This window comes from Ranitomeya variabilis, chromosome 6, assembly GCF_051348905.1.
Source record: "Ranitomeya variabilis isolate aRanVar5 chromosome 6, aRanVar5.hap1, whole genome shotgun sequence".
In the NCBI taxonomy this organism is placed as follows: Eukaryota; Metazoa; Chordata; class Amphibia; order Anura; family Dendrobatidae; genus Ranitomeya; species Ranitomeya variabilis.
In genome coordinates this window covers 274,223,829-274,250,327 of record NC_135237.1, presented here as the reverse complement: position 1 = coordinate 274,250,327, position 26,499 = coordinate 274,223,829, and the positions used below count along the sequence as shown (strand labels likewise).

Sequence of the window (26,499 nt, the reverse complement as noted above, 5' to 3'; positions counted from 1 at the left end):
TGTAATTCTTGTTTTTTCTATAACCCAGCTAGTGCTTATAAAATGACGTATTACCCACATCTTGTAGTTTTTTGTTATATCCCATTTGTTACTCTAATGTGCGCTATGGGCATCAGAAATGAAGGTGCTGATTTTGCATAAGGCACCGTATCAGGATTTTAGATGGCTAAAAAGACCCAATTCTGGACACGAAATACCTCAGAAAATTCATCAAAGGGTTTGACAAGTATTTTATCTTTACAGTTAATCTTTTATTAAGTCACGGTTAAAAATGTCCCTATCCACGTGCGACAGTCAGCGTTCATAGCTGTATTTGCTGACTCGCCCCTGACTGAATCAAGGGTAAGGTTGTAACTAGAGATGAGTAGACATGAGCGAACATCGACAGCTCTTACCGAACAAGCTGCAGAGGGAACCCGGATGCGAGGAGCGCTCCCGATAATCAGGCACCCGGAGCTGTCGCTGCATGTGTCGCGGCTGTGTCTGTCACAACACACTGGCTCTCCATGCATGTGTTGTGACTGTCACACAGCCGTGACACATGCAGCTGTGGCGCTGGACAGCTGATTATCAGGAGCGCTCCAGGTATCTGGGTTCCCTCTGCAGCTTCTTCGGTAAGAGCTATAGCTTGCCGAATCAGGAGGGAGCCGACGATGTTCGCTCATGTCTAGTTGTAACCCCATACACTTTCACCATATGGGTTCATGATCACCCCTCCCTGGTCAAAGGCTTGTGTATCATGGAAAATGAGATGAGACTTTCCAGGAACTGAGACAGAAACAGCTGCTAGATTGATGAGCTGTATCCATTTCTTCCCTATATGCAGAATTTATTAGCTTTCGATCATAAAAAAATATTTTTTCTGTAAAATATAACTTTAGCTCAAATTAGTAGGCTGTAAGCCAAACACTGTGCATTACCTGTGTGTGACTAGCGCCCTATACGAGACCTGGGCAGGTAATACCGCTGCCCCTTTTTTGCTGTTAATTCTTGAATTTTTGCAGGATTTTTATTCCTCTTTTTTTGCTTTTAATTGTGAACCACAGGCAGCAGCAATCTGCGCTGGTTGCACAAATGCTACCATGTTTTACCCTGAAACTCTGCAGTATTTCAGAGAATGTGCAATTTGAAAAGTCGGTCGGGGACTTTAGTGAGGGATCTCGCTAGTCCAATTACGTTACTGTCCTGCTTCTCCCAGCCTCAGACCAGCCTTTCACTATGTAATCATGCAGGCGCTAACTCATCTTGCTCATGGTTCGGTTAGCATTAAACTGATGAACAGTTCCCTTTAGGGCCATTTCAATGGGTAATGGGAGAATTGGGCAAGATTCCATATGTGATCATATCTCCATTCCTGTGAATATTCATTGATCTTTAATAGGGTGCACAGTGTTAGCCACAGTCGCCAGCTTCCTGCAGCTGCTGGGCATTCACGTGTGCCCACTACAAAAGAGAATGAAATATTCTCTGAGAGCAGTGAATATTCATTCTCTTTAATAGCGAGCACGCATTATCTCCCAGCAGCTGCAGGAGTCGGCAGCTGCTACTCCTGTGCCCCCTATGAAAGGGAACCTGTCATCCCCAAAATGGAAGGTGAGCTAAGCCCACCGCCATCAGGGGCTTATCTACAGCATTCTGGAATGCTGTAGATAAGCCCCCGATGTATCCTGAAAGATGAGAGAAAGAGGTTAGCTTATACTCACCCACGGGCGGTCCGGTCCGGGGCCTCCCATCTTCATAGGATGACGTCCTCTTCTTGTCTTCACGCTTCGGCTCCGGTGTACTTTATGTACTTTATCTTCCCTGTTGAGGGCAGAGCAAAGTACTGCAGTGCGCAGGCGCCAGGAAGGGTCTGAGAGGCCCAGCGCCTGCGCACTACAGTACTTTGCTTTCCCCTCAACAGGGCAGACAAAGTACGCCAGAGCTGCAGCATGAAGACTAGAAGAGGACGTCCTCTGATGAAGATGGGAGGCGCCGGACCGCGACACCCATCGGACCAGACCGGGACCGCCCCTGGGTGAGTATAATCTAACCTTTTTCTCATCTTTTAGGATACATCGGGGGCTTATCTACAGCATTCTAGAATGCTGTAGATAAGCCCCTGATGCCGGTGGGCTTAGCTCACCTTCCATTTTGGGGGTGACAGGTTCCCTTTAAAGATCAATGAATAATCACTACTCTCCACACCTATGGGAGTGGAGAGCAGTGAATACTTATTCCCTTAAGTAGTGGGCACATGTGACAACCTGGTAGCTGCAGGAAGCCTGCGGCTAACAGCGTGTCCGCTATTAAAGATAAATGAATATTCTCTGCTCTCCACGCCCATGGTTGTGGAGAGCAGTGAATATTCATTTCACTTTAGCAGCGGGCACAGGAGTTAGCCGCTGTAGCTGGCTCCTGCCTCCTGGACCCTCTGCTTCGCCGCTGCTGCTCCCCACGTCCCCATCCACAGCTAGAGCAGGTACATCCGGACTATAAGTCACACCCCCCATTTTCTTCCACATTTTTGCAGGAAAAACGTGCGTCTTATAGTCCGAAAAATACGGTATGTGGACATAAACTGTTTGGGCTCCATACATGGGTCAAGGGAAGGACCACCATTCATACATTCACCATAATGAATACACTTTGACACACTTTCATTAAGCTTTGTGTGCCTTTTCAAATGTCTCAGAAATGCCTTTAGGGTAGTGACCTAGGGGTATAGTAAGAAGTAGTAGTTTTAATAATATTTTAATGATCCCTTTGGTGTCCTGTTCTTTCTAAATAAATATGTGGAGCTAGCTATGGAGTCTTCAGTCCTAGTTTCTTTTAATTATGTTAGGTTAAGTTCTCACTATGATTTTTTTTTTTTTTTCTTTTACTTTTTGATGCTACATATCTGCGATGTACAAAAAACGCAGCATCTTACAGTTCCAGAAAAGTGAAATCTCATGCGTACTTGGTTTTTTGTTTGTTTGTTTGTTTTTTCCAAGCATCGTAAACTGATGTGTGTTTGAAAGGCGTTAATGTCCATGTCCTTTGTGAGTACATGAAGTTTTATGTGCGGATTTCTCCCATAGAATTGCATTGTGTGGAAAATCTGTGGCTAAAAAAATGTGTGTTTAGTGCATTTGTGCTGCAGGATATGCACTTAAAAACGCATAATAATAACAAAATCAGGCAACATATTGGATACAAGGAGGGGGTAAGAGCACTAAGTAGTGCAAAGCAACCCCCCACCAAAAAGAAAAACCAACTCCATAAGAATCATAAAGAAAAGGAGAAAACTAGGAGCGTATAGGTAATTGAACAGTAAGAAATGCTTTATTAAATAACATTCAATTTACATGCTTGGTAGCAAAATACAAAATAACGTACATAGATAAATTCAGTGCTCAAGGATGTTTAAAAGAGAGTTTAAAAACCCCCTGGTGTGCGCTGTCAAAGAGACCACCATGTATACCTTCAGTATACGAGGTCTGCTGCTATAAATGCAAATCTAACTGTAATAGCAGAGGAACGCCATGTGGCATAAGGTGACAAATTTGAAAAGCAGCGCTTACCAGTAAAAAGGCACCGAGACAGGGCACACCGGATGGGGTCCACAAGACGCAACCCCCGACGCGCGTTTCGCCCACAGAAAGATGGCTTTTTCAAGAGGAGATGGCACAGAGTGTATATGACGCTCCTTAAATGCAGCCGGTAAATGCACATGTGGCTAGTCATCTGATGTATGTAAGCCAATGGTCGCGGATTGTTCGGCGCATGCGCGCGCACCACGCCGTGCCAGGCGTCACGTGCCGCGTCACACATCGCGGGCGCGCCTGGGAAAACCAGACCCAGAGCGCACGCGCGAGGCAAAGAGACGCCGCCGAGACGGCAGACAAGGCGAAGCGCACAGTGCAAGCGCACTACCGCGTACCAAGTGGGTATCGGCCAATAGTCGCGGAAATGGATGAGCGCATGCGCGCACCACGAGCCGAGCCAGACGCCACAGCACGCGTCATGCATCGCGGGGGCGCCCGGGGAGAAGACCCAGAGCGCACGCGCAAGACACTGGAGACGCCGCTGAAGCGGATGGCAGGACAGGGCGTGCAGCGCATGCGCTCCACCGCGAAAAACCTACCCAAGTAAGGCAACCGCCCACTCCTAAACCCTGGATGTAAAGGTAAAAGGATGGGAGCGGTGAAGGTTAAGTTAGTGCACATTAGTGGTTTTATGTCATATGTAATATATCATAAGAAAAAAACCACAATCATCACATATAAATGAACCAAGTCCTAATAACACAGTAACAATCTGAGCAGTTAGGCGTAGATTAAAAATAACAGACTGGTCCATCGGATGTTGGTTGTGGAGAAGGTAGTATCGTTGTCAGTAGTAAGATCAACTCCGGCAAACAGAATTGTACAAAATAAGGGACGTCAATACCTCAGTACATGATGGTGTGACTAAAAAACATACAAAAGAGATAATTAAAATACAATAATTACAAAAGGATCCCAAATGGGTACCCACTCAACGGGGGAGGTGTAAAACATGGAGGGAAAGGAGTGAACAAAAACAGAAGACCCATAATGTATTTACAATCTATTTTTGGAGGGGTCAAAAAATAAGGGGGGACACTTGCACAAAACTAGACGGCACCGCCAAGATGCACCCATATGGATAAAAGAATCCTTAGAGGAAAGAGGAGAAACTTAGGTGCTCATTTAGTCCCTTTGGTACCATAGTATCAACACGAACAATCCAACCAGCTTCACGCTGGGCAAGAACTTTTTTATAATTGCCGCCTCGCACCCCAAGATGGATACTCTCGATGCCTCTGACCTGAAGAGTCCCCGCATCACATCCATGAAATTGTTTAAAATGGCGTGGAATTGTCTTCAGGTCAGAGGGATCGTCTATAGTTTTAGCAGCACATATGTCCCTCACATGTTCACGGACATGTACGCGCAACTCCCTGGATGTCAATCCAATATAAATCAGAGAGCATCCGCATGTGGCGTAGTACACAACGTTAGATGTGCCACATGTGATGCGCTGTCTGATGGAAAATTCTTTTCTACCATCAGAAGATTTAAAGGTGGTAGCCCGTATAATGTTGTTACATGCCATACAATGACCGCACTGGTAAGAGCCAAGCAGTGGACCCCTGGTGCTAAACGGATTGACTATAGATGGGATATAATGGCTGCGAACGAGCAAACTACTCAAATTGGGGGATCTTTTGGCCGTCATAAGCGGAAATTTACCCAAAGCCTGAGCCAACGAAGGTTCAGTCATCAGGACCGGCCAGTGCTTTTTCAATATACCCCTCATGTTGGATCATTCGTGATTAAAAGTTGTAATAAACCTAATTTTCCCTCCATCTGTCCTCCTACTCCGATCATTATTACCGGTGTGAAAAAGGTCCCTACGAGGTGTCCTCCTCGCTCTATCGAAACCCCGCCTAATACTTCTACCACTGTATCCACGATCCCTGAAGCGCCCTTCGAGATCAACCGCCTGTGCAAAAAATTTTTCATCTGTAGAGCATATCCGCCTCACTCTTAGGAACTGTCCGACCGGGACGGCCCCAATGGTAGTTGGATTGTGAGCGGAGTCAGCATGCAATAAAGCATTAACTGCCGTAGACTTTCTAAAAACGTCAGTCTGGACCCGACGCGTACTGTCAATCTCCAGCCTGACGTCCAGAAAGTCAATACGCTCCGAATCACAATCGTATGTCAATTTGATATTAAGAGAATTGTCATTAAGTTGGCCCATAAAATCCCCGAGCTGCTGCGCGGTACCCTCCCACAGAAAAAGAACATCGTCTATATATCTTAGCCAGCACAGCACATGGTCCGCCCCCTGCACCCCCCCCGTCGCCAAAAATGTCTCTCCCATGAGCCAAGGAAGAGATTGGCGTACGAGGGGGCACAGGCCGCTCCCATGGCCGTGCCGCGTCTTTGCAAAAAGAACTTGTCCTTAAAGGTAAAGAAATTATGGGTAAGAATAAAGCGCAGCAGCTCGAGGATTAGATCACACATGAGGCTGCCCAGGTCGGAGGTCCCCAAGAAGAGGCGGACTGCAGCAAGACCATCCTCATGGTCAATGCACGTATATAATGTTTGCACATCGGCGGTGACCAAGAGGACACCAGGATCCACAAGGACGCCGTCCACCCGTGTAAGGACGTCCGTCGTGTCTTTAACATACGATGGTAATACTTCAACCAGAGGTTTTAGGTAAAAATCAATAAATTTGCATATCGGCTCACAAAGGCCATCAATGCCTGACACGATCGGACGTCCCGGTGGGTTGACGGGGTCCTTGTGGACCTTCGGAAGCAAGTGGAAGGTTGGTATTTTTGGGGACCTAACCGTCAGACCCTCCAAAACCTTCTTATCAATGATCCCTTTCTCAAAGGCCCCACCCAGGATGGCTTGTAGCTGAGACGAAAAGGAGGGCAGAGGGTTATAGGTTAACTTGATGTATGTAGTTACATCCCTCAGCTGACAAAACGCCTCTTTCTCATATTTAACACATGGCCAGATCACGATGTTCCCCCCCCTTGTCTGCCGGTTTGATCACGATATCCTTAAAGGACTGTAACTCCTTGATGGCCATTCTCTGTCTCGACGTAAGGTTGTCAAATTTACGTCTTGAAGATAATTGTTTAAAATCTTCTAGCACCATCTGAGTAAAAATATCTACAGCAGGACATAGAGATAAGGGGGGGAACCTCGTTGATCTGGGCATGCAAGCAGGTGGAAACCTACCTTGAGGGTTACTTGATTGCGCATCCAGAAGATCCTCTAAGGCCTGTAAAGCCTCCCTTTCCGTCTCGGATAGAGGCCCCTGGGCTGGGTGACTCCTATGATGAAGTTTTTTAAGAATAAGTTTTCGAGAAAAAAGATGGAGGTCCTTCATAGCTGAAAAATAATCGAAAGAATTAGTTCGTGAAAAATTTAACCTCTTACTCAAGACCTCAATCTGAACATCAGAGAAAGACCGCGTGGATAACTTTAGTACCTGGAGACCACCATTAGTGTTTGTCCCCAGTTGTTTGCCAGCCGCAGTCATGGTCTTAGAGGCCTGTCGTGTGATGATCTTTTTGATGTGTGTGCTAGGTCCAGGCTGCTCTCCCTTCGCTTCAGTACGTGAGGGATTTGTATCCTCAGAAAAAGCATTGGATCTAGTTGATCTGGATCGTGATCTAGAACTTGAAAAGTTTCTAAAGCGGGACCGTGACCGATCCCCCAAACTCCGCCATCTATACACATTGGAGGTTTGCTTATCCTGCACATCACGCTTAAATTTTTTTGCTTTCAGGCCTTGGATCTCATTAACCCATTTCTGTAATTCTATGTCCATATCATCATTCAATTTTTTAATAGCTTCCCCCGACATATCTTTCTTAAACTTTGTTTGAACAGTCTCAATCTCAGCCTCAATCTCGCCCAGTTTAGATAAATCCAGGCCTTTAAGTAATGACATAAAGCCAAACGAACAGGTGTTTGAAAGTTCCTCCCATCTATTTTTGAAGTCCTCATCTAAGGTAGGAAATGATGGAAAAACCTGGATTCTCAATCCCCGAGGGATGAGCCCCCCTTCCAGGTACTTTTCAAGGAAGGCGTGATTCCACCACACCCTTGTTCTTTTTTTCAAGAGATCTTTAAAATGGCCAATGGTCTCCTGTAAGTCACTATTTGATCCCTCCAAACCCCCATTAAAACCATCCTTGAATGTATCATTAATTTGGGCACGCCATGTAGAGTTTCGTGCCCTGAAGTCCATAGTGGGCCTGTAGACAACTGTGAAAGACACAGAAACCATGATAATAACAAAATCAGGCAACATATTGGATACAAGGAGGGGGTAAGAGCACTAAGTAGTGCAAAGCAACCCCCCACCAAAAAGAAAAACCAACTCCATAAGAATCATAGAGAAAAGGAGAAAACTAGGAGCGTATAGGTAATTGAACAGTAAGAATTACTTTATTAAATAACATTCAATTTACATGCTTGGTAGCAAAATACAAAATAACGTACATAGATAAATTCAGTGCTCAAGGATGTTTAAAAGAGAGTGGAAAAACCTCCCGGTGTGCGCTGTCAAAGAGACCACCATGGATATCTTCAGTATACGAGGTCTGCTGCTATAAATGCAAATCTAACTGTAATAGCAGAAGAACGCCATGTAGCATAAGGTGACAAATTTGAAAAGCAGCGCTTACCAGTAAAAAGGCACCGAGACAGGGCACACCGGATGGGGTCCACAAGACGCAACCCCCGACGCGCGTTTCGCCCGCAGAAAGATGGCTTTTTCAAGGGGAGATGGCACAGAGTGTATATGACGCCCCTTAAATGCAGCCGGTAAATGCACATGTGGCTAGTCATCTGATGTATGTAAGCCAATGGTCGCGGATTATTCGGCGCATGCGCGCGCACCACGCTGTGCCAGGCGTCACGAGCCGCATCACACATCGCGGGCGCGCCTGGGAAAACCAGATCCAGAGCGCACGCGCGAGGCAGAGACGCCGCCGAGACGGCAGACAAGGCGAAGCGCACAGCGCACAGCGCAAGCGCACTACCGCGTACCAAGTGGGTATCAGCCAATATTCTCGGAAATGGATGAGCGCATGCGCGCACCACGAGCCGAGCCAGACGCCACAGCACGCGTCATGCATCGCGGGGGCGCCCGGGGAGAAGACCCAGAGCGCACGCGCAAGACACTGGAGACGCCGCTGAAGCGGATGGCAGGACAGGGCGTGCAGCGCATGCGCTCCACCGCGAAAAACCTACCCAAGTAAGGCAACCGCCCACTCCTAAACCCTGGATGTAAAGGTAAAAGGATGGGAGCGGTGAAGGTTAAGTTAAAACCACTAATGTGCACTATGTCATATGTAATATATCATAAGAAAAAAACCACAATCATCACATATAAATGAACCAAGTCCTAATAACACAGTAACAATCTGAGCAGTTAGGCGTAGATTAAAAATAACAGACTGGTCCATCGGATGTTTGTTGTGGAGAAGGTAGTATCGTTGTCAGTAGTAAGATCAACTCCGGCAAACCGAATTGTACAAAATAAGGGACGTCAATACCTCAGTACATGATGGTGTGACTAAAAAACATACAAAAGAGATAATTAAAATACAATAAAAACAATAATTACAAAAGGATCCCAAATGGGTACCCACTCAACGGGGGAGGTGTAAAACATGGAGGGAAAGGAGTGAACAAAAACAGAAGACCCATAATGTATTTACAATCTATTTTTGGAGGGGTCAAAAAATAAGGGGTGGACACTTGCACAAAACTAGACGGCACCGCCAAGATGCACCCATATGGATAAAAGAATCCTTAGAGGAAAGAGGAGAAACTTAGGTGCTCATTTAGTCCCTTTGGTACCATGGTATCAACACGAACAATCCAACCAGCTTAAAAACACCTAGTTTGCACATGGATGTATCAATGAAGTTTTGTATAACCCAAATATCAGCGAGTAGAAAAAACTAAGAAAATGTATTAAAAACTTGATATGTCAGAAAGACAAAAAATCAACGCATTAAAAACACACTGAACAAAAACCCACTATGTAATTTACGTAATAGGTAAATACTCCTCATGGGAACGTAGCCTTACTGCCTCTAGTCCCGACCCAACCTCGGGTCTAATTACCCAAACTGTTGGGGTCGTTGGATGCATGCCTGAGCAAAAACTTGTGGCCATGGTGCCTATGCTACACTAGAAGCTTTTCTAACTTTTTCCAACCCTTGGTTGAACTTGGGAGAATAAAAGACCCATCCATCAAGCATATTGACTATATACGGTAACTGATTGGGGCTGTTCTCACAATGGAGACCTAGAAAATCCCAAAGCTGTCTGCAGTCACTCGCTCGATAACCCTTATTGATCTGTCTTTTAACACACTGGTCGTCGCATACAATAAGCGCAATGTATACCTCTGTAAAGTACTACAAATGAAATGTTGTTTCCTCGGAATGTAATGTACTACTTAGCCCAAGCGCAAGCATTTTCTTCCTGTTTTTATTACTCTTTTATAGTGTTGTTATAGCAACTTGGCGTAGAACTGTCATGCTGAGCCATTGTCGGCAATGGAAAAAGACAGGTTGTGATATGGAGAAGAGTGATTAGCTGTGCTGTATGCATTATAAAAAGTTCCCCTAAGATTTCCTTAGATTCAATGCATTATTTGACATCTGCACTGCTGTATTGCACAAATCCATCTTCTACCGAATAGTACAGTGCACTGCAGCGCATGACGGTGACTTTAATGCTGGGGGAACGGTGTAAATGTTCATTGTTTTACATGGAAGGGAATAAGAAATCTATAAAAGCTAGCATAAAACTTAAAGAGAACTTGTAAGGTCCCCTGACTATACCCTTGAGCCAGTATAGCAGTACGGGTGCAGAGTTCACTAACCTGAATATATCTTTTATGTAACTTCCGAAAGCTAAGTTCACAAGTCGAGTCACCATCCGCTAAGTTTACACGTCCAGTCGTCATCCGCTATGTTCACACGTCCAGTCGTCCTCCGCTAAGTTTGCGCGTCCAGTCGTCCTCCGCTAAGTTCGCGCGTCCAGTCGTCCTCCGCTTTCTTTTTGTCTTGTTAAGTTTGCTGCTGCTGGATCTAATTCAATTGGATGATTACTGGACATGTGGAGTAGGGTTGAGCGACTTTTGCTTTTTTAGGATCGAGTCGGGTCTCGTGAAACCCGACTTTCTCGAAAGTCAGTCCCCCTCCCCCTCTCCCCCTCCCCCTCCCTGATATCCAACCTGACGAAGGGCATCAGTGCGTTAGAAATATAGAAATACGCCGCTGGTTTTTGGTGAGTAATTTGGATTTTTATCTTTAACTCTTCCAATAAACTTTTCCATTTAATCAGGAGCTGAAAGTATTTTCTTTCAGCTCTTCTAGTCCACGCTGTCCTGGATGTTATTGACAGCCTGGGGACAATCCATGGAATGGTGGACACTTATGTTGGCTGTCAGTCCTGCTCAGGAAGGAGTTATTAGAGGAGCCGTGGCGTGACTCATTAGCATATGCAACTATAGAGATTAAAAGATGGTTCTTCGAACACTGCAGCGTAACTTATATAAGACATGATAAAATGGCAGAAATGAGGACCGGTTCTGCTGGAGTAGTGGTTAAGGACCATCTACTGTTCCTGGAGCCAGATAGTAGATTAGTGGTTGATATTGCAGGACACTAACCTCCCTGTGTCGTTACTTCTCTTCTCTTAGTAGCACTGTCTTTCTTCTTTAAAAACCTGCTGTTGTCTTCCGCTTTACACCACGGGGGATCTGCTGAATTCTTAGGAGAACATGGCTGAGGAGCAGCTCTCAGCATGATGAACACCGGGATAAAGGCTTTTACATTTACACATGATTTATTGTGGCTTGCTGTGAAATGTCATTTGTACATTGGTAATTATAGGACGGGAGGCATTTATGGGTTTCATCCTGTGCATGGGTAACATTTAAGGATGATTTTGACAACAATACAGAAATAATCTGTGCCATCAGGGTAGCATCTCATCTGTTTGTTTTTAGAATAGACTTCAAAACGGTTTTCACTGCTAATTTTCGTCTTTAATCCGTGGAGCAAGAATCTCTTAAACTATGCCAGTGAGATATATATATATATATATATACACACATACACACACATTTTTTTTATGTCAAAGCACTTAAGTATCATGATAACAAAAAATGCGCAGTGTTGCGATTCAAGCAGGGGCGTACATATTACCTGTGCAACTACGCAGGAGCCAAAGAAGTAAGGGAGCCCACTTCCACCTCCAAGGCAGCAAGTAACTTCTGTCACTGACATATAGTTGAGTGCCTCATAATGAGCTATTGGACTGAAAAGGGCTCACATACTGTTCTTGCACAGGCGCCTCTTCTTTTTGTCCGCCTGTTGGATTCAAGCAATATTCCACTAGACATACACACCCGGTAGCTAAAATAAATGAAGAAACTAATATCTGTAGAAGAAAGATCCACATTTTTGACTTGTGCAAACCCCAGAATTCGGTGTATCCCTGGTCAGATGATTGCTGCTGGCTGGACTGCAATAAAGTAGTGTATGATGTAATGTTTATATAATGGGTACTCGACTCGCTCAGGGTTTACATCAGTATTTACTGGACATTTTACACTTAAAGGGGTTGGTGATAACTTGTTGATCGGTGGGGGTCCGACTGCTGGATCAGTACAGGGAACCTTTATCCCCATTAGAATGTAGCGCAGTGAGTGCTCAACCTGCCTTTCATTCATTAGGCTTCTGGGCGCTGCTCTCTGCTTTTTTTTTTTTTTCTTCTTCTTCTTCTTCCCGACCCTATAGAGAATGAATGGAGCGATAGTTGGGCTTCTGAACACCTGCCTCCATTTTGTACCTGGGGATAAAAGTTCTCCTCTGTGGAATTTCTGACGTGCCGATTTGTGCAGGTCCTAGTAGTAGAGCACTTGTTGATTAGCTATGATGACTTGTTTTATCCAGATAACCCCTTTAGTTAAAATAACAAAACACTTAACAAAGTTTGCTAGCCTAGCTTTTATATCATCCCTTATCCGAAGTATAAAAGATCAGCTTTGATTTAAAGGGAATCTGTCAATAGGATCAACCCTCCTAAGCCGTCTATGTGAACATGTAGTAAGGTATAGACGTAGGCACTACTAGAAGGAGGTGGTGCTCAAGTAGGGACCCAAGCCGTAATGTATATAACAGTAAACTCGGCACACACCAAAGCGTAAATGTAGTGAAAGGGGGGGATTTATTGATGAGGTAAAGTACATACAGTGACGTTTCGGTCTAATCACTAGACCTTCATCAATGTACTGAAAAATATAACAAAATATAATATAAACATAACTGAGATATTTACAAAGTGGGTCATTATACAATCGCTTACATAGAAATACTGACGATGTACATATGCAGTGAAACATCAGACTTTATAGCACTTATCAGTACGAGGAACAAGGCTATGAGGATCCATAGCGAACAATTAATCCCAGATGGAGATCATTAAACTGTTAAATATGTGGGTACATAAACAATAATTGTATTGTAATTGTATAACAAATATGAAGGAAGCGCACCTACCCTCACAATAACAGTGAAACGGGTACCCCCGAGTTACAGTATAGACAGTCTGTCCTAAAGGGGGGGGGTGTGGAAAAAGGCCATATGTTACTAAGTGTAACGGAGTGAGGCTGCAAACAGAGGGGTGAGTGCTCACATACCCTGTTGTTATAAATGGCTCCCGTGAGGTAAGAAGGAGCAGACCGCTGGAAGGAAAAAAGAGGCGGTATAATACGTCAGTTGGCTGGAGTGGTGAGATGCCGGTGTGGCCACGCAGAGATATAAGGAGGCTTACCGCAGTGCAGGTGGGCTGACGTGTGGACCATGGACGCGGTTCCACCGCTTGTCCAGTGTGTCCGTGTGCCCTGATAGTGTGTCCTTTATGCCTGTTGGCAGTGCGCGACCGGAAGTCATATTCCCGGAAGTGACGTCCGCGGTGCTGTAAGAGTTTGTGCGTTCCACTGTGGATAAAGGGGGTGGGACTAGGTCCGGGTGTGCGTTCCACCTGGTGGTCATGCGCTCTAGGAGGATGTGTTCGTGTATATCCTCAGAGCGCTGGTGCAAATTAGCGGTGAAGAAGTGGTCCTATAGACAGTTGGTGCACTTGCTTAGTAGAGGCGGTTCTGTGGAAGAAGACATACACACATTAGTAATTCTGCAAGCATCTCTATATTATAGTAGCCTATAATGCATTAAATATATAGGTGGTCCCGGTCCTTCTTGATGCAGGGCAAAAGAAGTTCCTGATTATGGTAGAAACGACTGGATATCGTATTCCTTGTTTAAGCCTTGTGGGGCTAAAGTCTGGAGTTCGTGAATCCAGTAGGCTTCTCGCCTCTTCAGAAGTCGAATCCTGTCCCCGCCCCTACGTGGTTGCGCCACTGAGTCGATCACTTGAAATTTAAGTTGTGCTATAGTGTGACCATGACTAATGAAGTGGTTAGGAATAGGTAGCAGAAGGTTTTTGCACCTAATAGTAGATTTATGTTTTGATATGCGGTCTCGTACCGGCTGTGTGGTTTCACCCACATAGCCGAGACCGCATGGACATTTTATCAAGTAGACCACAAAGGCCGAGTCACATGTATAATACCCCTTGACTGAGTATTCTTTGCCTGTGAGTGGGTGGTGAAATGTACCGCCCCGTTGTACATTATTACATTGTGTGCATCTCAGGCAGGGGAAGGTGCCAAATTTTGGATTCATTAAGAACCGTTGTTTCGGTATCTGTGAAGGACCTATGTCGGCCTTGACCAGTCTGTCTTTGATGTTCCGTGGTCTCCTGAAGCAGGGGAGGAAGGGGCTGTTGAATTCTTTTATATGTGGATGTGCTGTCCCTAGGAGATGCCAATGTCGCCTTATAGATTTGTGTAACAAGTACGCCATAGGGTGGTAATTATGGACGAAAGGGATGCGGTTTCCTGACTTAGGCTTTGGTTGAATGGCAGTGGTGGTTTCAATGGGGTCTAAGACATGGGGGGGATAACCCCTCTCTGCGAATTTAGAGCGCATCTCTTGTAGCCGTTGTATGCGTAGGTCTTGTTTGGAAACAATCCTTTCTACTCTCTTATATTGTGATTTGGGTATGGAGTCTTTCATCCTGGTTGGATGGAAGCTTTGGTAGTGTAACAGACTATTCCTGTCCGTAGGTTTAGAATAAATGTCTGTATACAATCTTCCTTTGTCATCCTTCACCACCAGAGTATCCAGAAAGTTAACCTGTTCTAGGCTGTGCGTCATTGTGAAGTCTAGACCCGGCCATGAAATTTTCAGAAGATTAAAGAATGTTCCTAGGGTATCAAATGGGCCGTCCCAGATACAGAAAATATCATCAATGTACCTCTTCCACAGTTTGACATGTTTGCGGAAGAGGTCATTGGTGTATATAATGCTGTCCTCATAGTCCGCCATATAGCTATTAGCGTACGGGGGCGCAGCGTTGGACCCCATCGCTGTGCCCCGTATCTGCATGTAGTATTTGTCCTCAAAAAGAAAGAAGTTCTGTGTGAGTATTATAGTGAGTAGGTCACACACTAAATCCACCTGTTCGGGGGTCCTGTTGGAAGTTACAAGTAGTTTCCTGACTGATGCTATCCCTTCTGTGTGAGGTATGGAAGTATATAGGTCTTTGACATCAAATGTCACTAGATACGCTTCCTTTGGAATTGTATTAATGGAATCTATATGGCATAGGAAGGCTCCTGTATCTAGTAAAAATGAAGTAGTTTGTTTAATGAGAGGTGTTAAAATTTTCTCTACATACATTGAAATGGGTGACAGGATGGATTGTGTGGAGGCGACAATGGGTCTCCCAGGTGGGTGATCCAAACGTTTGTGGACTTTGGGGAGTACATAAAAAACAGGAGTGATTGGATATTGTTTAGTTAGGTACTCACTCGTTTTTTGATCCAAGACCCCCAGGTTGATGTATTTGTTGAGTGTACTCTGGATTATCCCCTTCACCGTGTTGGTGGGGTCCCTCTGTAGAGGTGTGTATATGGAAGTATCACCTAATTGGCGAAGAACTTCGCTCCTATAGGATGTGCTATCCATTACGACAATGGATCCCCCCTTATCCGCTGGCTTTATGATAAGATCTTTTTCTGTCTCCAGTGATTTTAAAGCCTGTTGGTCTAGGGTGGTGAGGTTAGAGGGGACATGTAGTCTACCCCTATCCAAATCGTCCCTGAGCTTTTGAAATGAGCTATGAACAAATGAGATGAATGTCTCCAGTGCGTGTGACCCTGTGGGAGGTCTGTAGTTACTGGGAGTTCTCAAACCCAGACTTTTAGATGTAATAAGGTTCCCTTCTGAAATGGTCTCCCAGTAACTACAGACCTCCCACAGGGTCACACGCACTGGAGACATTCATCTCATTTGTTCATAGCTCATTTCAAAAGCTCAGGGACGATTTGGATAGGGGTAGACTACATGTCCCCTCTAACCTCACCACCCTAGACCAACAGGCTTTAAAATCACTGGAGACAGAAAAAGATCTTATCATAAAGCCAGCGGATAAGGGGGGATCCATTGTCGTAATGGATAGCACATCCTATAGGAGCGAAGTTCTTCGCCAATTAGGTGATACTTCCATATACACACCTCTACAGAGGGACCCCACCAACACGGTGAAGGGGATAATCCAGAGTACACTCAACAAATACATCAACCTGGGGGTCTTGGATCAAAAAACGAGTGAGTACCTAACTAAACAATATCCAATCACTCCTGTTTTTTATGTACTCCCCAAAGTCCACAAACGTTTGGATCACCCACCTGGGAGACCCATTGTCGCCTCCACACAATCCATCCTGTCACCCATTTCAATGTATGTAGAGAAAATTTTAACACCTCTCATTAAACAAACTACTTCATTTTTACTAGATACAGGAGCCTTCCTATGCCATATAGATTCCATTAATACAATTCCAAAGGAAGCGTATCTAGTGACATTTGATGTCAAAGACCTATATACTTCCATACCTCACACAGAAGGGATAGCATCAGTCAGGAAACTACTTGTAACTTCCAACAGGACCCCCGAACAGGTGGATTTAGTGTGTGACCTACTCACTATAATACTCACACAGAACTTCTTTCTTTTTGAGGACAAATACTACATGCAGATACGGGGCACAGCGATGGGGTCCAACGCTGCGCCCCCGTACGCTAATAGCTATATGGCGGACTATGAGGACAGCATTATATACACCAATGACCTCTTCCGCAAACATGTCAAACTGTGGAAGAGGTACATTGATGATATTTTCTGTATCTGGGACGGCCCATTTGATACCCTAGGAACATTCTTTAATCTTCTGAAAATTTCATGGCCGGGTCTAGACTTCACAATGACGCACAGCCTAGAACAGGTTAACTTTCTGGATACTCTGGTGGTGAAGGATGACAAAGGAAGATTGTATACAGACATTTATTCTAAACCTACGGACAGGAATAGTCTGTTACACTACCAAAGCTTCCATCCAACCAGGATGAAAGACTCCATACCCAAATCACAATATAAGAGAGTAGAAAGGATTGTTTCCAAACAAGACCTACGCATACAACGGCTACAAGAGATGCGCTCTAAATTCGCAGAGAGGGGTTATCCCCCCCATGTCTTAGACCCCATTGAAACCACCACTGCCATTCAACCAAAGCCTAAGTCAGGAAACCGCATCCCTTTCGTCCATAATTACCACCCTATGGCGTACTTGTTACACAAATCTATAAGGCGACATTGGCATCTCCTAGGGACAGCACATCCACATATAAAAGAATTCAACAGCCCCTTCCTCCCCTGCTTCAGGAGACCACGGAACATCAAAGACAGACTGGTCAAGGCCGACATAGGTCCTTCACAGATACCGAAACAACGGTTCTTAATGAATCCAAAATTTGGCACCTTCCCCTGCCTGAGATGCACACAATGTAATAATGTACAACGGGGCGGTACATTTCACCACCCACTCACAGGCAAAGAATACTCAGTCAAGGGGTATTATACATGTGACTCGGCCTTTGTGGTCTACTTGATAAAATGTCCATGCGGTCTCGGCTATGTGGGTGAAACCACACAGCCGGTACGAGACCGCATATCAAAACATAAATCTACTATTAGGTGCAAAAACCTTCTGCTACCTATTCCTAACCACTTCATTAGTCATGGTCACACTATAGCACAACTTAAATTTCAAGTGATCGACTCAGTGGCGCAACCACGTAGGGGCGGGGACAGGATTCGACTTCTGAAGAGGCGAGAAGCCTACTGGATTCACGAACTCCAGACTTTAGCCCCACAAGGCTTAAACAAGGAATACGATATCCAGTCGTTTCTACCATAATCAGGAACTTCTTTTGCCCTGCATCAAGAAGGACCGGGACCACCTATATATTTAATGCATTATAGGCTACTATAATATAGAGATGCTTGCAGAATTACTAATGTGTGTATGTCTTCTTCCACAGAACCGCCTCTACTAAGCAAGTGCACCAACTGTCTATAGGACCACTTCTTCACCGCTAATTTGCACCAGCGCTCTGAGGATATACACGAACACATCCTCCTAGAGCGCATGACCACCAGGTGGAACGCACACCCGGACCTAGTCCCACCCCCTTTATCCACAGTGGAACGCACAAACTCTTACAGCACCGCGGACGTCACTTCCGGGAATATGACTTCCGGTCGCGCACTGCCAACAGGCATAAAGGACACACTATCAGGGCACACGGACACACTGGACAAGCGGTGGAACCGCGTCCATGGTCCACACGTCAGCCCACCTGCACTGCGGTAAGCCTCCTTATATCTCTGCGTGGCCACACCGGCATCTCACCACTCCAGCCAACTGACGTATTATACCGCCTCTTTTTTCCTTCCAGCGGTCTGCTCCTTCTTACCTCACGGGAGCCATTTATAACAACAGGGTATGTGAGCACTCACCCCTCTGTTTGCAGCCTCACTCCGTTACACTTAGTAACATATGGCCTTTTTCCACACCCCCCCCCTTTAGGACAGACTGTCTATACTGTAACTCGGGGGTACCCGTTTCACTGTTATTGTGAGGGTAGGTGCGCTTCCTTCATATTTGTTATACAATTACAATACAATTATTGTTTATGTACCCACATATTTAACAGTTTAATGATCTCCATCTGGGATTAATTGTTCGCTATGGATCCTCATAGCCTTGTTCCTCGTACTGATAAGTGCTATAAAGTCTGATGTTTCACTGCATATGTACATCGTCAGTATTTCTATGTAAGCGATTGTATAATGACCCACTTTGTAAATATCTCAGTTATGTTTATATTATATTTTGTTATATTTTTCAGTACATTGATGAAGGTCTAGTGATTAGACCGAAACGTCACTGTATGTACTTTACCTCATCAATAAATCCCCCCCTTTCACTACATTTACGCTTTGGTGTGTGCCGAGTTTACTGTTATATGTGAACATGTAGGTCACGGGAAGCTGAATAAAATGGTACCTTGATATCTGTGATCTGATGTCTTTTTCCAGAGGTATCCATGTTTTTCTTGTATGTAAATGAGCTGGTACGATCTATACGCAGGAAGGACGCTGATCGGCATGAGAATCTGCCTCTGTGGCTTAGGACTGTTGATCCTATGGACTGATTGCCTTTAAGGAAGACCTATTTTATTTGTGAATACGGTTGGTATCGTACTGTATTATGTACACCTGGGACAATGCGGTGTTGGGTCTGGAACACGTCATTACATGTAGCCCATTATAATGTAAATATATTTTCTTTCAGATGGAAATAGCGGTTGGAGATGCCCCGCTTGTCAAAATGTCTCCTCTCGGGCCCCGAACATCTACACCTGCTTCTGTGGTATGAATGTCTGGGATGCTCATGAAAATGAAGAGTTGGTTTTAAATAATGAATACCAAAATGACATTTTATGTCTCTGACATCTTTTAAGGTAAAGTCAACAACCCTGAATGGAATAGAAATGAGATTCCCCATAGCTGCGGTGAACTTTGTGGAAAGAAGCGCTCCGGCCTCGATTGTCCTCATAGCTGCAACATGTAAGGCCAGCTGAAGACCTCCAGTTTCTGTATAATGGGCACACTATTCTTTCCTGTGATATTAGATGCAACTAAAATGCACCTTTATTACTGTATATTGCAACATTTACATGTTACATTAAGCCCTCAGTTCTTATTTCAGAAATTATTTTTTTTTATTAGTTTTGCCGTACACATTTACGTTTAGAGTAGATTCTTTTATCAAGGACAGCTTACAGGGTTCTTCTCAAAAGCGTCCTCTCCTTTGTCCTTTTCCATGCCAGATCAAGTAGCTCACAATATCGCTACTAATGGTCCACTGGGAGACCATATTAAGAGAACAAAGTTCTTTTGATCCTTATTTTGCACTTTAAGAAGGAGTTAATATGGTGGTCTCTGTGCATGGAGCTCTCCCCAGTGCAGTTTACAATGCAATCTTTTTGCAACTACCATTATTTTACGTTGTGGGATCCACATGCATGGTCTTTCTTTCTGAAATGCTAAACTGGAAAGAAACGGAACCCCATCTTACTGATAGTTTCCACTGATGACTACTTATGAGATATTTACACCTTTTGCACGCTATTAATGTCTCAGATGGAGGTATCCCTTCAAGGTTTATCCCTTCAAAGACTTGGTAATGGTTTCTTTCTGACATTGTGGCCCTCAAATTAAGGGAAAAGAAAAGTGCACCACTGTCCTAAAGAGATATATGTATATACTAGATGGTGGCCCGATTCTAACGCATTGGGTATTCTAGAATATGTATGTATGTATATAGCAGCCACATAGTATATAGCACAGGCCACGTAGTATATAGGAGTACTATGTGGCCTGTGGTATATACCATGTGGCTGCTATACATTACACCGGGAATATATTATATGCACACACTATGTATACATATATACACCCCTCCCCTATACAGTACAGATAATGGCCGGTATACACCGCCTCCTCCCTGCAGTGTCCGCACATTATTTACACCGCCGTGCACACGCTGTGCCATCTCTCCATGTAATCTCACCCACACATAGGCCCACCCCCCGGGCCGCCTTTGCCAGAAAATGGCGCCGGTTCGGGGCTGCTCTCCAGGCCCCCGGTATTTCTCTCCGTACTCGGTACCTATTAAGTGTCCGGCTCACATGTGAGCAGCAGGGGAGCTCCTCGGTGAGGAGAAGCCATCATCCTCACGCCGAGGGTGCGCCACCGGTGGCCGCTTTCCAACCCGTCCGACACAGGGCCCGCCGAGGAGAACCGGTGTCACGAAAGTTGCGCAGCGGCGCTGGCCGGATACATAGCTGCTAACGTAAGTGCTCTATTCACGATGACGATCAGCGCAAATGGCGTAGCTACGACGGCCACGTGACGTGATCGCTGGTTGGTCGTGACTGTTTTGCGGCGACCAATCAGCGACTTGGATTCCATGACACACAGGCCGCGACCAATGAATATCCGGGACAGACAGATCTGCAGCATCAATAGTAAAAGATAGAATGTTAAAAATAATAAAAAAAAAATGGTTATACTCGCCTTCTGCAGACAGCCGATCTCCTCATCGGCTTCCGTTCCTATAGAAGGTGTATGCAGGACCTTCGATGACGTCGCGGTCACGTGACGTCATCGCAGGTCCTTCACACACACCAGCTATAGGAACGGAAGCGGCAGCGTGCACCTGAGAGGCGGGAAGACTGCGGGGGCCATCGAAGGTGAGTATGAGACTATTTTTTATTTTAATTCTTTCTTCTTTTTTTTTTACCAATTATACGGTGCCCAGTCCGTGGAGGAGAGTCTCTCCTCCATGGACTGGGTACCCAACCGCACGTGATCGGCTCACTTCCCGCATGGTGGGCATGCGGAAAGTAAGCAGATCAGTGCATTCCTAGGTGTGCGGAATCCACGCAATTCCGCAAATTTAATGAACATGTTGCTTTTTTTTCCGCGATGCGATTTTTTTCGAGGAAAAAAATGCACCATTTGCACAAGATATGCGGAATACACTGAAAATAATGGGAGGCATATGTAAGCGTTTTTTTTTTTTTGCGTTTTTATAGCGAAAAAACGCGAAAAATACTGAACGTGTGCACATGGCCTTAGACACAATCGTGCCCTTTTTCTACGAAGCCACCTCCCCAGTCAAGCCAGACAGATTTTGTCTGAGGCCATGTGCACACGTTCAGTATTTTTCGCCTTTTTTTCGCGTCTTTTCGCTATAAAAACGCGAAAAAAACGCTTACATATGCCTCCCATTATTTTCAGTGTATTCCGCAAATCTTGTGCAAATGTTGCATTTTTTTTCCGCGAAAAAATCGCATCGCGGGAAAAAAAAGCAACATGTTCATTAAATTTGCGGAATTGCGGGGATTCCTCACACCTAGGAATGCATTGATCTGCTTACTTTCCGCATGTGGCTATGCCCACCATGCGGGAAGTAAGCAGATCATGTGCGGTTGGTACCCAGTCCGTGGAGGAGAGACTCTCCTCCACGGACTGGGCACCGTATAATTGGTAAAAAAAAGAAAGAATTAAAATAAAAAATAGTCATATACTCACCTTCGATGGCCCCCGCAGTCTTCCCGCCTCTCAGGTGCACGCTGCCGCTTCCGTTCCTATAGCTGGTGTGTGTGAAGGACCTGCGATGACGTTGCGGTCACGTGACCGCGACGTCATCGAAGGTCCTGCACACACACCAGCTATAGGAACGGACGCCGCTGAGGAGATCGGCTGTCTGCAGGTGAGTATAACCATTTTTTTAATTTTTTTTTATTATTATTATTTTTAACATTCTATCTTTTACTATTGATGCTGCATAGGCTGCATCTATAGTAAAAAGTTGGTCACACTTGTCAAACACTATGTTTGACAAGTGTGACCAACCTGTCAATCAGTTTTCCAAGCGATGCTACAGATCGCTTGGAAAACTTTAGCATTCTGCAAGCTAATTACGCTTGCAAAATGCTAAAAAAAAGCGGAAAAAAAACGGGAAAAAAACGCAAAAAGAAACATGCGGATTTCTTGCAGAAAATTTCCGTTTTTCTTCAGGAAATTTCTGCAAGAAATCCTGACGTGTGCACATACCCTAAGACACATTATCAGTGTAGTAAATCTGTGCTACATGCAGACCCTGCTGTAAAACGCTGCCTAGTGGGTTCTCAGAAGTACCTTGACATTACACAAGGGCCTTATGACGGACTGTGGGAGTCCTGTAAAGTTTACTATTATTATTATTATTATGTTATATCGTCAGTACTACGTTTGTTTTATAACTTGGATTTTTCTTTTTCACCTAGCCTGTGTCACCCTGGACCTTGCCCGTCATGTCCTGCCTTTGTGACAAAAACCTGTGAATGTGGGAGAACCAGGTAACTTTGTAAACTGTGTTTCTAGTTGGGGATTATTTTGTTCTTGTAAGCAGTAATTTTGTAAGGCAGTATCACACCTAAATACTGGGTAAGAGGTCCTAGATTTCTCCATGCCTTATTCACATATATAAAACATTACACGCTCCTGCAACCCCCGTACGTACAAGTGCAGAACGCTTTACGGTTTTAGATTCTTTACAACTACTGCACAGTTGCTTTGAAGGTGCGTTTATTGGGATTTCCGAACAAATCTTTAGGGTCAGTTTACTTACACCGACTGGCAGCACAATATGATCATTGGCTGGTAAACCAATTGGTAAGCTAAATGCCGGTCTACATAGGCCGACGAAAGTAAGTGATGCACATGAAGAGATCGGTAATGGATCGCTGAGAACGCATAGGTACCATTGTTCTCATCAGAGTCCTGTTTACACAGGATGGTGCACCTCCAAGAACAATAATCTTTTGCACTGCCCAAAACATCATTTCACCCAAATGCGCATGTTGCTCGTTCATTGGGTGATTGGCATCCTATTTCCTTAGCAAGATAATTATGAAACAAGCATTTTGAAAAACACAAGATTATCTTGTAGTGTACATGCAGCTTTAGAATTGGTCATCAAAATTAAATCACTGGGGGTCCCACCTGGCACCCACTCCATTTTAGTTTATTTTTTATATTTTCATCTGTTGCAGAATGTTAACAGTGAACAGTTCCAAACAGAATGTCTCCATTCACCTTGTAGTGGTCATTCCTGGGGTCTGCAGCTCAGTGCTGTTCATCTCCGATCACTTTTACATTCTGTTGGAATCCACTGACTGGGTGTTGTGCCCCACCGATCTGATATTGGTTGTCCCACACTAAGGAGCGGCCATCAGTAGAAGCCTGGAAATGTTAACAGTTTATGGTAACCGCGCGTTCACCATAATGACCGTATGGAGATTGTGTGCATTTGTTTTCCTTGGCATCGGAGCAGTGACATATGACAGCACGATGAGTAATATGGGAATGTAATTAGCATTATGTTGCTGATCCTTAGAACAGAAGTGTTTTTTTTATGTGAAATGTCTCGTTATTCTCCTAATCACCCCCTTAGCAAGCTCTGTACATTTAAATCTCCAAAATGTTTGAGGTGCCTTCAATTAGACAAGAACCTAGATCAGAAACATGGAGCTTGTAAGGAACTTCTTAGGCTGCTTTCTCAGATCAGTTTTTTGCCGTCAGGAACAATCCAGCGAATTTTGAAAAAAAACGGATCCGGCAAAAGTTGCCGCCGGATCCGTTTTTTCTCATACACTTGTGTTAGCGAGGGATGGCCCACGTTTCATCAGTTTTTCGCCGGATCTGTCGAAAATTTGCTTTCCAGCGGCCGGAGAAAATGGACACAGTAATGTTTTTTGTGTCGGTCAAAAAACGGACAGCGACGGATCCGGCACCATCTGTCTTTTGCTAGAATGGAAGCCTATGGCGCCAGATCCGTCATATGATGGAATCCGTCAGTGGATTCCGTTTTTTAAGAGCATGCACTGATTTTTGCATTTTTCCATTCCGGTGTGTGTGTCTCCCTCTCCCCCTCCCCCTCCCTCACTAGTCACTAGAGCAAAAGTGGCCAGATTTTTCCTCTTATTTCCTGCTGCTCGCCTAATTAATCCGCTTTTTTTTTTTTTTATATATGCCATGCAGGCACATAATGCTAGGACTTTTTATTAAGTGCTCCCTATATGGTATATTTTATGGTCTTTAACAAAGGGGTTTGGCTCACGGTAATTATGCAAAGCGGTCTGAAGACTACTGTGAGCAATGTCCCCCATGTAAAGACCATAAAACTTGCACACAAAGTAAAAAAGCTCCCATCTCTAGAACTGTGCGGTGGGTTTTTGAAAAGCAAAAAAAAAAAAGAATACTCCAGAGCATCAGGAATACAACAGAAGCAAAAACTGACCTGGTGACAAGGACTAGTAAAAATAACTAAAATGCTAATACAATGATTGAACTGGTTCGGGTTGTGAATTGTATTCTTATTACATCAGATGTCCTTGCCTTGTTTTACTGAAAGTCGTGAGTGAAACGCAGATTACAGAGAAATGTAGTAATCCTGTTCAGAGCAGACGTGCACCGTGGACTCATCATTTTCTTTGACCTGTACCGAGATACACATCTTTTCAGGAATGTATTTATTCTTGCCAACACGATGAATGTCTTGCAGTTTTCGGTTATACTTGTCATTTCCTAAGACTCCGGCTCTTCTTGCAGTCAGACTGTGCGCTGTGGGCAGTCCTCTACTATGCACTGTGCAAATGTTTGTGGAAATCCATTGAACTGTGGGGAACACAACTGTAATCAGGTGTGCCATGCTGGGAAGTGCCAGCCGTGCCAGCAAGTCATACATCAAGGTAGGAACCGTATAAATAGTGACCGATCACAAATACACGTCAGTAATATCCAGACTTATTCATTATATCGAAAATGCCGTCTCATCTTATGTAATATCGAAAGTGCTATTAAATAAAACGTAATTGTTTTAACGCCTCTGGATAGTGAAACCATTTTTATATTTTTATAAAAGCGTTACTACGGTAGCAGAACATTTGTTTTTGTGTGTAATCCTTTTTCCATGGCTTATTGTATCTGATTTATAATAAGGAAATTTAATCCGTAAAGTAGCATTTGATGGTCTTCATTGCAGCTCTATTGACTGTGGAATCTGTTGTTGGGCTTTATCATGTCACATGCTCTCAAAGCATTTAGTCACTATGGAGAATATTACATTGCTTAAGAGACATTTACTTATTAAAGGGAATTCGTCAGCAGATTTTTGCTTTTTAATCTGAGAGTAGCACAATGTATTAGGCTGTGTTGCAGTTTCAATACAAAAAGTGTTTTATCAGCAGGAGATTCTAGGTTTGCCTCCTAATCTGAGAGCAGCATCATTTAGACACCGAGACCTTGATTCCTGCGATGTGTCACTTACTGGGCTACTTGGTGTAGGTTTGATACAAATCAATGTTTTAACAGCAGGAGATAACTAATAGAGGACTAGTTAAACCTGCTGCCAGGTAGTCAAATATATTCATGAGCTCTGTATATCCCCACCACTGACAGCTTTCTGCCCATGCAGAGTGTACACGGAAAGCTGTCAATCAGTGATGTGGGCGGGGTTACACTACTCAAAGAAAAATAAAATAAAGGGAACACTAAACTACCACATCCTAGATATCACTGAAAAATTCCAGTTACAAATCTTTATTCATTACATAGTGGAATGCATTGAGAACAGTTAAACATAAAAATAATCAAATTGTAACCAAAATGTAACAGATGCGGCACTCACCCAAGAAATGCTGAGGTCAATGTCCTTTATTCGCTCTGTGCAGCTTTAGACATACATGGAGAGGCGGCAGGAAAGTGTGAGGGGTCCGCTTCTGTCTCCCCGCACCCCTCACACTTTCCTGCCGCCTCTCCATGTATGTCTAAAGCTGCACACAGAGAATAAAGGACATTGACCTCAGCA

General features: G+C 44.4%; 1 protein-coding gene across 1 annotated transcript in view; it reads left to right on the top strand.

The window, feature by feature from the left end:
- Window positions 1-26,499, top strand: part of NFX1 (nuclear transcription factor, X-box binding 1) — a 102,882-nt gene that overhangs the window by 28,351 nt on the left and 48,032 nt on the right. Inside the window, exons 4-7 of the mRNA XM_077269679.1 lie at window positions 19,372-19,449; window positions 19,541-19,646; window positions 22,916-22,987; window positions 25,242-25,381. Of these exons, the coding sequence (XP_077125794.1) occupies window positions 19,372-19,449; window positions 19,541-19,646; window positions 22,916-22,987; window positions 25,242-25,381 (396 nt within the window). The remainder of the gene's footprint in view (window positions 1-19,371; window positions 19,450-19,540; window positions 19,647-22,915; window positions 22,988-25,241; window positions 25,382-26,499) is intronic.